General features: G+C 42.5%; 1 protein-coding gene across 1 annotated transcript in view; it reads left to right on the forward strand.

The window, feature by feature from the left end:
• Positions 1–14,479, forward strand: part of PPFIA4 (PPFI scaffold protein A4) — a 1,997,086-nt gene that overhangs the window by 470,065 nt on the left and 1,512,542 nt on the right. The window contains exon 2 of the mRNA XM_078644121.1: positions 4,548–4,649. Within this exon, the coding sequence (XP_078500247.1) occupies positions 4,548–4,649 (102 nt within the window). The remainder of the gene's footprint in view (positions 1–4,547; positions 4,650–14,479) is intronic.

The raw sequence follows: 14,479 nt of genomic DNA on the forward strand, positions 1-14,479 counted from the left end.
GTCAAAAGATCTGGGTTTGATCCATCACCGTTCTTTAGCCCACTCTGCCACCCCAGTTCAGACATGGCTATATGCAAATCAGTCTGACCCTGTGCCTCATGGGAACAGTCCAGCCCGAACTTCCAAGCCATGCCTTCCCTGGACCGGAAACAAGCTTCTGAGGACCGGTTTCTGGCATTCCAGCCGTCTTCAGCCCGGCTTGCTTGAATCCATTGGCAAAATGAGCAAGGGACTCACGTCTGAGCATACCCTGCCACACTTATGGCGGCCAAAGCGGTACAAAAGGGGTTGGCTTGGCAGTTCGGGCTGGACTGTTCCCATGAGGCACAGGGTCAGACTGATTTGCATATAGCCATGTCTGAACTGGGGTGGCAGAGTGGGCTAAAGAACGGTGATGGATCAAACCCAGATCTTTTGACTGGGTGTGAGTGTTTGATTGGTTCTGATGCTCCGTCCATCACCACCCCCTTTTGTACTGCTTTGGCCACCATAAGTGTGGCAGGGTATTCTCAGACGTGAGTCCCATGCTCACTTTGTCACTGGATTCAAGCAAGACGGGCTGAAGACGGCTGGAATGCCAGAAACCGGTCCTCGGAAGCTTGTTTCCGGTCCAGGGAAGGCATGGCTTGGCAGTTCTAGCTGGACTGTTCCCATGAGGCACAGGGTCAGACTGATTTGCATATAGCCCTGTCTGAACTGGGGTGGCAGAGTGGGCTAAAGAACGGTGATGGATCAAACCCAGATCTTTTGACTGGGTGTGAGTGTTTGATTGGTTCTGATGCTCCATCCATCACCCCCCCCTTTTGTACTGTTTTGGCCACCATAAGTGTGGCAGGGTATGCTCAGACGTGAGTCCCTTGCTCACTTTGCCACTGGATTCAAGCAAGCCGGCCTGAAGACGGCTGGAATCCCAGAAACCGGTCCTCGGAAGCTTGTTTCTGGTCCAGGGAAGGCATGGCTTGGCAGTTCGGGCTGGACTGTTCCCATGAGGCACAGGGTCAAACTGATTTGCATATAGCCATGTCTGAACTGGGGTGGCAGAGTGGGCTGAAGAACGGTGATGGATCAAACCCAGATCTTTTGACTGGGTGTGAGTGTTTGATTGGTTCTGATGCTCCGTCCATCACCATCCCCTTTTGTACCGCTTTGGCCACCATAAGTGTGGCAGGGTATGCTCAGACGTGAGTCCCTTGCTCACTTTGCCACTGGATTCAAGCAAGCCGGGCTGAAGATGGCTGGAATGCCAGAAACCGGTCCTCGGAAGCTTGTTTCTGGTCCAGGGAAGGCATGGCTTGGCAGTTCGGGCTGGACTGTTCCCATGAGGCACAGGGTCAGACTGATTTGCATATAGCCATGTCTGAACTGGGGTGGCAGAGGGGGCTAAAGAACGGTGATGGATCAAACCCAGATCTTTTGACTGGGTGTGAGTGTTTGATTGGTTCTGATGCTCCGTCCATCACCACCCCCTTTTGTACCGCTTTGGCCACCATAAGTGTGGCAGGGTATGCTCAGACGTGAGTCCCTTGCTCACTTTGACACTGGATTCAAGCAAGCCGGGCTGAAGACGGCTGGAATGCCAGAAACCGGTCCTCGGAAGCTTGTTTCCGGTCCAGGGAAGGCATGGCTTGGCAGTTCGGGCTGGACTGTTCCCATGAGGCACAGGGTCAGACTGATTTGCATATAGGCATGTCTGAACTGGGGTGGCAGAGTGGGCTAAAGAACGGTGATGGATCAAACCCAGCTCTTTTGACTGGGTGTGAGTGTTTGATTGGTTCTGATGCTGCATCCATCACCACCCCCTTTTGTACCGCTTTGGCCACCATAAGTGTGGCAGGGTATGCTCAGACGCGAGTCCCTTGCTCACTTTGCCACTGGATTCAAGCAAGCCGGGCTGAAGACGGCTGGAATGCCAGAAACCGGTCCTCGGAAGCTTGTTTCCGGTCCAGGGAAGGCATGGCTTGGCAGTTCGGGCTGGACTGTTCCCATGAGGCACAGGGTCAGACTGATTTGCATATAGCCATGTCTGAACTGGGGTGGCAGAGTGGGCTAAAGAACGGTGATGGATCAAACCCAGATCATTTGACTGGGTGTGAGTGTTTGATGGGTTCTGATTCTCCGTCCATCACCACCCCTTTTTGTACCACCTTCATAAAGATGGCATATTCTCGGGCCAACCACTTTTGCCTTCTGCCAGTGCAGTGGGTCACATGACTGTGAATGTGTTTCTTGTTTTACTTCCAGAGATTGTCACAAAGGGGCTTAGGTATGAACATGATAGGCTGCACCCACCCCCACTTACACTTTAAAAGGCTTTGCCTAATGCACACACAAAGGAACCTGACACCAGGCCTGCCCTTCCCTAAGTCACCCCCAGACAGTTTGAAACCATGACAGGGGAAGGGGGAAAACTTTCCTGAACCAGATGTGGGGGTAGGGCGGGGAGTAGCCCCACATAAATACTGGTACCAGGTATACATTTTGGACCTCCAGAGCTGCTCATCAGAACACTGCTAGACCGGTGGAAGTTACAGAAGAATGAGGCCCTGCTGCTACAGCAGTGCCCTGCTGCTTGTGAACCGTGAACAGAAGTCTCCATGCCAGACTTAGAAGTTAAGTTCTCAGCTGGACTAACCTGGTGCTTGTGTTCAACCAGCGATCCATCACGGTTGACCTTAACTTTTGACTTTCCCCCAGTGTAGTGCAACAAGATAACTGTAGTTGGCGCTTTGCACTTTTTGCCACTATTTTCGATTTAGTATTCAAAAAATAATATTTCTCCGGTTCTACTGATTAGATTCTTATTGTTCTAGTATTATTCTATTCATTAAAGTTTACTCTATTTTTTCTAAATTGGTTTGAGATTGTTCTTGTGTTTTCACTTTATTACTGTTTGTGTGCTGCATAACAACTTTACACCTTGCATCTAAGTTAAACATGACCGTTTTGTTCCAAGTTACCATAGAGTTAAGAATAGCTTAATTTAATGACTTTTATGGTTCACCCTGATGAGGATTGTGGTTGTAGCCTGAGTGGGGTTTCACCCTCCACAACTAATAACCCAATTTTCTTATTTTGGTGGCAGTGGTGGCGTTTATTACTTGTGTCTGTGCAGTACCACTTTGTGATTTGTGTAAAACTAGAAATCCCTTATAAATGATCTGACATCAAATTCAATTTCTTATATATTGTGGGGGGCAACAATACAATATCATCATGTGGAAAAATGCAGGTTCTTCATTTAGCATCACAGGGATATTTAAATTTATTGAACAGACTTTTTAGTGATGTATTGTATTGCGTGATTTTTAGTCTTCTGTGCACGCATATGCACTCAACAATTGTTGATTTAGGGTCTCAAAGTATGATCGCTATCAATTGGCTGTGCTCCCTCGTGCAAACTCGTGAGTGCCCCTTTTTCTGATGAGGTAGGGAAAATGATATTTTTACACCGGAAGAGCATATTCTAGTATAAAGATTTGATCCGGTGGCCCATCCACCAAACAGCCACCACAACATCACAATGACAGCAGGCAGAGAAAATATAGAATTACCCCTACACGTTAGAAGAAAGGAAATACATCGCTGTTCTGGGAGTTTACTTTCTCAATACAAAAACCTTTACTGTGCAGATGTTTTAAATATGATGGTCGCAAGGGCAAACCTTCAATGCTGGCACAATGCGTCATTTTATATTTAATTATTGAAATAACACTAACTTAAAAACAATGAATCTATGGAAATGAAATGTTTCATTGTATATAGTTACTTCAAAATATTCTGCTCCAATGAAACTGACAAATTGCTAAAATGTTAGATTATTATTACTATTTAATTTCTTGGTATAAAATTTAAAAAATGCCCCAATATACTTTAAAAAAATAATAATTTCTAAACTGTGTTCATTAAATGTCTTTTTAAATATACTGTCAACATAGCATACTTCAAAAGGCAGTTTATTAACATTTTAGAAAGTAAGTGTAAAATACCAGGTCGTAGACGTATTATCCCAGTTGATGTGGACTACAATCAATGTGATTGTGTGGGGATATAGTAATTAGTGATTATGATGTGATATGTAGATGTAACAGAGGTTGAGGTCATGGGGGATGACCATTTCTACTGAGTTCAAGCAATCCTAGGTACTGCTACCTCTAAAATGTCAGTTCAGACCTCAGGAAAAGGTGAGATGCCTATTAAAACATTAGCTGGCCCTAAATCCATTATCTACTTGTGAGATGGTGGTAATATATCACTCAATGTCTCTTGTTTCTCTTAGAAACGCGTAGACCAATTCAGACATTCTCCATAGGCTGTTTCAGTTTTTCATAGTCGAAGAAGTTCAACGTTGTTCGGCCTCCAAGGCTGAAATAAACCCCCATCTGAGTAATTCTGCAAGGCATTTAATACTAATGTAGTGCAACCTACCAACCTGTCTAAATATTTATTAGTAGGGTGATGGTCTGATCAACGTCAGTCACTTTGCTCTCCTTTTGTAAAATCATTGTGTGATAAGAACATGCTAACGTTTTCTTTTTCTTTTCTTTTAGGAGTTTGCAACATTGACCAGGGAATTAAATGTGTCCAGGGAACAGCTCCTGGAGAAAGAAGAAGAGATTTCAGAATTGAAGGCTGAACGGAATAATACACGGGTAAGCACGCCTGCCAACCTTTAGGCTTTTTCAATGTTTGTTTTGTTTGGTCCTTTGTTATTATTAAGGGATCAGCTGGGCTGTAAACAATATACAAAAAATTGACAAACAAATGTAAAATATTTTTTGGTCTCAAAAAGTGCACACTGCCATTGTAGTCCCTGCACAAAAGGGAAATAGTTTCCGTGCAGGTGAGCCTCTTGTGAAAGAGCAGAGCACTTTCACTCACAGTGAGGTTAGCCAATGGCTGAAGTGGGCTGACCCATTGCACCGTGTTGTATGATGTAGTGGGTGAAAGGAAATTCTGAATGACACACCAACAGAACACTGGATAAAGATTGCTTGCCACTGTTAGTATATTATATAATTAAAAACAAAGATATTGGCCAATGCCATACCTAAAAAACATATGGGTTTGCTCTAGAAATGGTTTTGTAGGACAGAGTAATACATTTGCATAGTGAAAAGTGATAGACTTCTTGTTGAAAGTATAAGTTGGTAAAGACCAGGTTATTAAGGGTAGGTCAGAAAAGGGTGAGGTATTTACCACACACATAGTATTTAGCAGGTTTTTCTCAACTAAATAAAGAACAACACATGACATTTGTAATTACAGACTAAATTCCAAATTTTGCAAGTTTTGGGCTTTTTCACAATTGATTTCTGCAGGTTTGACCTTCCGAAATCTTTCATTGGCAAACAGCGAGGTGCGATAATTATTGCAAAATTGATCATTCTGAACTCTGTGCAGATTCATATTTGCACAAAATTATCTAACTCAGAATGTTCTTTTCTTCAAAACCTCTGACTATTTATATTTTGGGAGTTGTGCTTTCTACCCAGGTGCTTCCTAGTAAATTTACATTTCATGCACTTTTCCTTAATTATGCTATTATGTGAAGTATGTCATTGAACTATTCTTTAAAGGGACAGGTAATGTTTGTACCCTCTACTCTGGGCGCAATCGTGGGAAGCGGAGCGTGGATTTGGTTATTCAGGAAGCAGACTCCATCAGGCTGCACTGCAGCACAACCATACACTTCCACACCACCAACTGTCACCTTTTCCCTTCCAATTCAATTCTAAAATTCCTGATAAGTACACAATACCCAACATTCCGTAAAGAAGCACACCGAAAGGTACAAATGGCACATTTCTCCTTTCCTACTTGTATTTTACCAGTAACTTGATCATTTGCTCCCTAACAACATCTGGGTTTCATCGCACCATCCTACCTCTCTTCATCCACCTGGATTGCTCTTCAGGTACGGTACCCATCCATGCAAGATTGTCAATACACTTTCACCAGTAATCTCCTGATTCATCACCCTGTATTCCCACAACGTCCGTCGCAAATTAATCCTATATTCACAGGATTTCACCTTTCTACTGCTTGGTCACCATCAGAGTGATTCACAGGTGCTAATATTTGCGTAATACCAGAACAATCTAAATATTGCAGCAACTTCCCAGATCTGAATTGCACACCAGTAACTGTCGAAAGGCCGGCTTGTTGTCCATGTCTCACAAATTATTCATCAAGAAAGGGAATCACAATATTCATATTTACTTTATCAACTAATTTTAACTCAACCTATTTCGAAAACAGATCAATCAATACAACAATGTACTTGTTGGAACCACCACTCCACAGTACCAGTCCCAGCCAGAGCACTGTTTATCTAGTGCCATGCTCTCCCACGGTATGGATGAGCTCTGTAGAGGCAACAACTGTAATTTTAAAGTTTTCTATGTTTAATCAGCTCTTTCAGAAACCACACGGTTCCATACTTCTTTTTTGACTTCCAAGTCAATACTGTGCCATGGATACACATCTTTGATGTTCTTCTGAGTCCTGGATATTCCCATAGGACCTTCATAGCTTAATAAAAATATTTGTTCACTCAGTCCAGCAGTGGGCAACATTTTATCACCATTCAATAGAAAATGTACGCAAACTTCATCATGTATTGCCCATAACTATTTAAAAGTTCAGTATTGGCTTCCTTACTTGGCAGCCTTCTCTGATATATTCTCTAGCCACCTTCAATTCTTTATCACCTGCATAGGCACTTTGACATCCGCCCTTGGTTATGGCTTCCCTTCCTTATATCACACTAGCATGATACTCGTCACACTGTATTTTTCCCATTCATGATTGCCTTTGCACTTGGGAATTGACATAGTACAAAAAATCTGCAGTTTATCCCTAATATATACTTCACCTTATGAATGAAGTCTTGTAACTTCTTTGACAAGTGGGCAATTCTAGTGTAAGCATTCAACAAACCCTCTGTAGCTTGGTGAGGGGTTTGTGATTACTTCCAACAAAGGTTTTTTACCCAAATGAACTTGCTGAAATGTTCTAGCCCACATGCATGACAAGTGTTCTTAAAAACTCTCAGCAGCAGGAGATTGTGACTTGGAGAGGTATGCAACAACAGCCTCCTTTCCAGATTGATCCACATATGAACATACTTGACCTAAGCCCTGTTTAGGTCGAGCCAGGAACAGCGCGCATGCGCTGTTCTGGCTAAGACTTCATGTAAGGGCTTTGCAAACTAACCTAAGAATCGCACACGCTCGTGCATGTGCTTTTTGTTTTGGCCCACGCTATTGGCCTTTGCGTGCCTCTTTTTAACAAAGACAGCACGCAATTGGCCAAAGGCGGGTGCATTGCTCCGCCCATGGCCTATTGGTGTCGGTTGCCAACACGGCAGCCATGTGGTTTCAATTATCCTGCCCTGACACGGGCATGATAATTGAAACTAAATGTCTTGCTGTAGCACGCGCTTCACATTCATGACACAGCTGGTGGTTGCAATGGACCTGGTGATCGTGGCGTTTTCACTTTCGCCGCCGACCTTGTTGCTAATGATGTCGGCGTACATCGAACCCTGGCTGTTGACCCTGGTTGCGACCGCACATCTCATTCTCCCTTTGATTAACGGAGCCGCATACTTGACAAACGAGCATGGGACGGCCAGAAAGCAGCTTCCCGCTTCACTCCAGTTTTAAACACGGTCTGCACTTGGGCAGACTGGTCCAGCTCCTCTCGCGCAGCACTTAAGTGTTAACCCTCATGCCAGACAAGACAATTTCACAGACCCTCTCGCAATCTGTTAATAGGCTGCTATATTTACCCCCGAACAGTTCCTGCCTCTCCGGCATTTCCGATGCCCTTGCTAGAAATGCGTCTCTTCCATTTCTCGCGGGCTAACTGTACACAAAAATCCATGTTTGTCAAGTGCGTGCGTGATTGATGGAGAAGGTGAAAAAAAGAGGCATTTAATAAAGCAGGCTATTTAGTTTAAGTACAGTAGAGAAACCAAGGATTTGAAGCACTGCAAAAGTTAACGCGCCACCCAATTTGCCGCCTCCATATGCACACCTACTTGTTTAGAAAGACGTCCCCCCAATTAATCACGGCGCCCTTGCACCAGCCGAAGCCTCACTATAGTAAGCTTCTATTTACTTGCTGGACGTGCTCGGAAGCAGTTCTCCAAGAAAATGGTGATAAGAAACAGTCAACAGAGTCGCTCACTTTGGCTGCAATAAGAGATGCTTTGTAGCTACAAATAGTGTATTCTGTAGACACGGATTTGTACAAGGAAGTCCCATGGTTGAGTGCTATTTTCTTAACCCCTTCGACGCTCATGACGAGCTGGGCTCGTCATGCAGTAGCCTCCTGCTACGCTCATGACGAGCCCAGCTCGTCATGAATGTGCGAGGATCGCGAAATCCCAGCACAGCAGGGGAATTCCCATAGCATCCAAGAGGTTAAGAGGATACTACTCAGAAGATTCAAGACTCACATCGCCCCCCCCCCCACAAAGGAACCTAGGAGTGACTTGTCTGGGGAGTGAAGTATGTGGGTCCCTCACAAGACTGACGGTGCCTCAGTTTCTCTTGGGAAGCTCCCTTGGAAGGTGGCGGGGCACTCAGTGGGGTGGCTGACAGAATTTTTGAAAAGTCCTTCACAACTGCACAACCTGTGAACTAATCTGTAACACAACATGTCGAACAGCTCCAGATACTTCACACCTAGAAATTGGTTTTGCCATCCAGAAGCGCTACACAGTGAACATAAAGGTGGCCACAAAGCATGCTCGGAATAAATTGTAAATAATTGAAATTGAAATTGTATTAATAAATGCAAGAGTACAGAGGAAAAAATCCATGTTATTATAACAGTACAGTTAAGTGGCAGGAGAATACCCTGGTTTTTTGTGTCAGAGAATTTATATGACATGAGAGAAGGAAACAATTCTGCTAAAAGTCACATGGGCTAATCAGCGTGGTTTTCACCTAAAACTATAGATGTAACTTCATATTCGTTGGGTCTGGATAAACATCTTTTTTCACTTATCGTGATCCGCGGTCAGTTATGGTCCAATAAACAAACAAAAATTACCAGCTCAAGGCCTTATACATTAGAAATTACATTAGTGACATAACAAATCATGTTTCCTTTGACAAGAATACAGTAGAATATTTTTGATTGCATATGAGCTATTATTTAATGATTTTGTTTTGTTACATCCGTTTGTTTATTGGTTAAATGTTGTGAGTTCACAAACAAACCATTTCAGGGCAATTTTTTATTTTGATGGTTATGCTTTGTGCACTGGACAACTTGTGACTTTCAGGGATTTTTAGATTTTTATGTGGAACTATAGTGTCATCTTAACTATGGTTTTTCAGGGAAACTCCTGGCTATTTTAACGTCAGTGGCACAGTGCTTGCACTACCTGAACCATAACGCTATTTTAAATAAATTTTTTCATGCCATAGCCAATAGGTCTCGCCTTTGGGACCTTATAAGTGTTTAGCCATGCAACAGTTCATGTTGTTGCACCAAGGATATTGTGCTGGATAACTAAACACTTATAAGGTCCCAAAGGCGAGACCTATTGGCTATGCCAATGCGTGTTACTAGTACTGGTGGCTATAATGGCTTTCCCACAGAAATCATAACCTTGAAAATAAGAAGCTTCATAAAGAACATGCATGATGATGTTGAAAGGCATTGAACAGTTACTAGACCATATACACCTAGAATTAGAATTCAGAAGTAGTCTCAACACAAATGGCTTGTCTGAAAGCTTGCGAACAAACTGAGAATAAAATGTTGTTACTTCCCCCCCACATGTCAAGATTCGAGGTCATCCTTGCTTTGAGACACTGGTACATCTCTGACCGCTTTCCTTAGACGCAATTATTTTCCAACTTTCCTCATGACCCAAGTATATGACCTCATTTTCAACAAATTTGAACATACTGACTTCTTCTCTCAGACCCTTCTTTTCCTCCTTAAGATCACAATGTGCTCTTTCTTCTATCTACACATCACCAGCACATCCTGAATATAGATCACCTCTGTCATGTTTCCGAACAACCCCCTAATAAGCCTCTGGAATACTATGACAGCAAATGCCAATTCCAAATTTTCATGCAATGGAACTGAAAACAACTAAAATGGTGTGAGTGCTCTACTTGCAAAATGCAGCCTCACTTGGTGATAGGCAGCCGACAAATCCAATGTGGTAAACCATTTGATACCTTTCACCACTGCCAACATTTAACTGATTGAGGGAAGGGAAATTGACCAAGCAAGATGTATTTTTTAAGACAATGGAGTTTGACGCACACCCCATCAGTTCACCCATCCAGCTATGAAAAGAGGAGAAGTTGGCTTGGGTGACTCGAAAAGCTTTTTTTTATTTGCGGCAAAAAACTTCTCATGTTCCGCTTTGACTTTGTCCTGCATAGGGATTCCCTTTGTGCATTTTGGAACAGTATTTGATTTTGTGCATGAAGCCCTTCCCTTTCTATATACTCTCATTAAACAGATAAGGGACATTTTCTACTGATTGTCATTTGTCACCTGTTGTACACTATCGGGATCAAGCACTATATATAGAGATATTTCTTAAGATGGAAGGGCCTTCTTTTGCCGCATACAGTAATCAAATTACTTTTCTGATCTTAAAATCTAATACTGCTAAAACCCGTGACCCAAGGGAGGTGGCGGAGCATGCTGGTAATTAAATGTTGCAAAGTTTCAAAGTAAAGCTCATGCAGTGGATCCGAAGCAGTGAAGTAGATGTATTGACTTGATTAATCGGTAACGCGTTTCGACTGACCAGCAGTCTTGATCCCACAACAGTACATACAAAATGGGCATCATTACATAGCTTCAAACAACATAGTGATAGGACTTGTCAATGCTTATAGTGTCAGCATGATTGCCATCTTGGAATATGTTCTAAACAAGAGGAAAACTATGCAAACATCACTGTGAAATATACAGAGACGACATAATACAGTCCTAATCATTATAGTAACCAATATGAATATAAATTAGAATACGTTTGCCATGTCCATTCGAGAATTCATAGTTTGTATGGATCAGTCATAAAGTGCTTACGTAACTGTCATTGCACGGGGCATTAATAATGCAGTACACATTTGTGATAAAGGCGAGTGCCATGATGTAAGTGCATGATTGGTATGCCTACCCATAAGATGGTATGCCCGGATGCAAGAGCATACCCGGAAACCGCATCGCAGAAAACTCCGGTGACAAAATACCACAGTATGCGGCCCCACTTAGAACCGCAACAGGAAGATGTTGCAAAAAGCAAACCCTCCAAAGTAACAGGCAAGTGTTGACTGATAGATCAAGCATTTTCTGGAGCCCAAGTGGGTTGTAATGGTAATTATACGCATAGAATAAACATGCCTAGTGTAAGGACAACAGCGCCCAAGATATATACGACGCAATATTGAAAAGAAAAGAAAACTTGACAATAATGATAAAATAATAAAAGTAAAAATAGACATCTAATCTCGTGCAGGTGGAGTATCAAATGGATACCTCATGAAGAAAAGGGTAGGGTGCCCGTGTGGTGGTCACTGACTCGTTCTGGTGGCCCCTTCCTTCCTCCTGTAAAACAGACAATATGTATAGCATTGGTTAAAATAGAGATTCAATCGTTCTCATAACTGTTTACAAAAAGAACAAGAACAGGAAGCACATAAGGTAAGGAGAAGAATAGCAATGCAGTGAGTGAAGGGAAAAAGGAGGGAGAACAGAAGGAAAAAGCCAGGTAAGAGAGTCATTCTGAAGTAGCAAATAAAAAGGCCATGAAATGAAAACAGATAAAAGTGTCATATGTGACATGCTCTACTCCTCCTGTAGATGTATACCCATTTCTGCCCACCCGGATATCTCTTTGAGAGATTGATGATGTATTTAGTATTTAGATTCTCTCTTCCTGCAGTTGAGAGTCCTATTACCTACTCTAGAGTTAGTTTCAAGAGGGTTTCAAAGTGTCTAGCTATCAGGTAATGGTAGTCTTTGTTGGTAATGGACCTCATGTGTTCATGAATCCATTTCTTTACCATGAAGGTGATGCTGCCAACGTATCTCAAGTCACAAGGACATTCTAAGATGTATAAAACAAAGGATATACTACAAGACAAGAACTGCAGAATAATTCTGTTAGTGTTGCTCTTGGGGGGTAGAGCAGCCGCAGACTGTGCAGGTAAGAGTGGTGGGGGCAGTTGGGGGGTGGATTCATTTAAACGATAATGAGGGGAAATTAATTATTTAATACATTTTCCCTTGTCATCGTCCATCGACATCCCCCCACCGCCTCACCACTCTTACCTGCACAGACCCCGGCCGGGGTAGAGTATTATTTCCTCATGCGGCTGCTGTGACATGCTTTGCAGTGTCAACATGGGAAGAGACCTTGGAGATTATGTCCTCTGGCTTGTTCAACAGTCGTTATATCACCATGTACCAGGATGTTCCTGAAACTGCGTCCCTTCCTGTAGGTGGTCTTCTCAGTATGGATTGCCCAATCACTGTGTCATTCATTAGGATGTCCCAGTTTTTGTAAGGTTCTTCTGTATGTCATTAGAATTACTGTTGTAAGTGAGAATGACCCTGGTCATATCCTCACTCATAGCAATAGTGTCAGTGTATTTGTTAATTAGGGTGGTTGCCCTTTTCACTAGGCTGACTTTTTCCAAAGCCTTATTGAGGGCCCAAGTGGGGTAACCTTATACAGTAAATCTCTCAATCATGGTTTCTTTTTCTGTTAGGAATGATTCTTCAGTGTTGCAAATGCATCTCGCCCTGAGTAGTTCTTCCATATGGAATACACCATTTGAGTTTGTTAGGGTCACTACTCGTGGCCTGTAGCAAACTGTTGCGAGCAGTGGCTTTTCTATAAAAGCGAATATTTACCACATTGTTGGCATTCTCGGCCTTGACGTTAAGAAATTCAACGGAGTGTTTGCTCTTGCTGCTAGTGAGGGTTAAGTTGCGTTTATTAAAGTTCAGTTTGTCAGCGCCAGCTTCAGTGCCTCTCCAGATAACAAACAGGTCATCTATTTACCGAAGCTGTAGGACCACCAGTTCCGCCTCAGGGAAGGTGGCACTGTAGTTGACAATTTCATCCTCCCATGCCCCCAGAAACAGATTAGTAAAGCTTGGTGCAAAGCATGTCCCCATGGCAGTCCAGTCAATCTGCCTGTATATGGTGCCATTAAACATAAAGATGCTATTGTGTTGGAGCATATTAGTATGATCCAAGTATCGCAAAGGTCTTCTGGAGAAATATTTGGAACAGGCAGCTATACCTTGTTCATAGTCGGTGATGGTGTATACCGAGGTGACATCTAGGGTAATCAATATATACTTACTCTACCATTCAATGTCATTGATTTTTCCTAAAAATACTTTTGTGTCTCTGACGTACGATGGGACCGTCAACTCCTGATCTCTAAGAAAGTGGTGCACATATCTAGAGATGGTTTACAGAACCCTGCCTCGGGAAGAAGCACTGGGTCTGCCTGGAGGGTTGTTACTGTCTTCGTTAACCTTAGGGAGAAGGTATAGAATGGCCAATTTGGGATAGTTACGTTTGAAGAAGCAATATTCATCCCACTCAAGAGTGCCTTTGTCCCTCCAGTCATATAAGATTGGGTGGTTTAGTACCCCCTGTTCAATCTTAATCATTCCCCCTGACATGGACCTGTGAATTGAATGATTAAGATTGAACAGGAGGTACTAAACCACCCAATCTACAACCTGGAACCTTCACTGGATATTGATTTATTTGATATTTCTGCATTCCGTGTAGTATTAGGAATTGAGCAATAACCCAACCAAGATGAAGTCTGCAAGGATGAAACATGTTGGCTTGGCTGATGGGCAATTGTTATAATGAATAAAACATCAATAAAGTGGATTGAAATCGATGCACAAGACTCCCGAGGAAATTGATTGTCTATTCAATCATTAACACCACATATCATTTGTTGTAATGTTGCTAATTGAGCAAAATTAATCATAACAATTTTATGCTCCTTCTCATTTCTCGGATCTTTGAATGTTTGTAATCGCTTAGCAGTCGGGTCACATGAAGTTGAGCATATATTAGTTATATATGAATACTACTATACACTAGTGCTTTGTCCTATGGCCCACGCCGCTATTGTATCTTATTTGTAGATTTCTTGATGGAGTATTGCAGATGAAACGATCTCTCAAGAAATCTGGGCCATCATTATGTTATGCCTTGAAGGCTATGCATAATGATTTGAACTTGATTCTTTTTACAATTAGAAGCTAATGCAATTTGACCAATATTTGGGTCACCGATTGATATTTCGGTATGCCTAGAAAAAGAATTGCTGATGCATTTTGCAGCATCTGTGGTTTCTGGAGAAATATTATGTGTATGTTTAGAAATAAAGTATTCCCATAACCCAGTCTGGATAGGGTGGGTGGATTAAATGAACAGATCTTCCTG

The sequence above is a fragment of the Lissotriton helveticus genome, chromosome 5_1 (genome assembly GCF_964261635.1).
Source record: "Lissotriton helveticus chromosome 5_1, aLisHel1.1, whole genome shotgun sequence".
NCBI classification, from domain to species: Eukaryota; Metazoa; Chordata; class Amphibia; order Caudata; family Salamandridae; genus Lissotriton; species Lissotriton helveticus.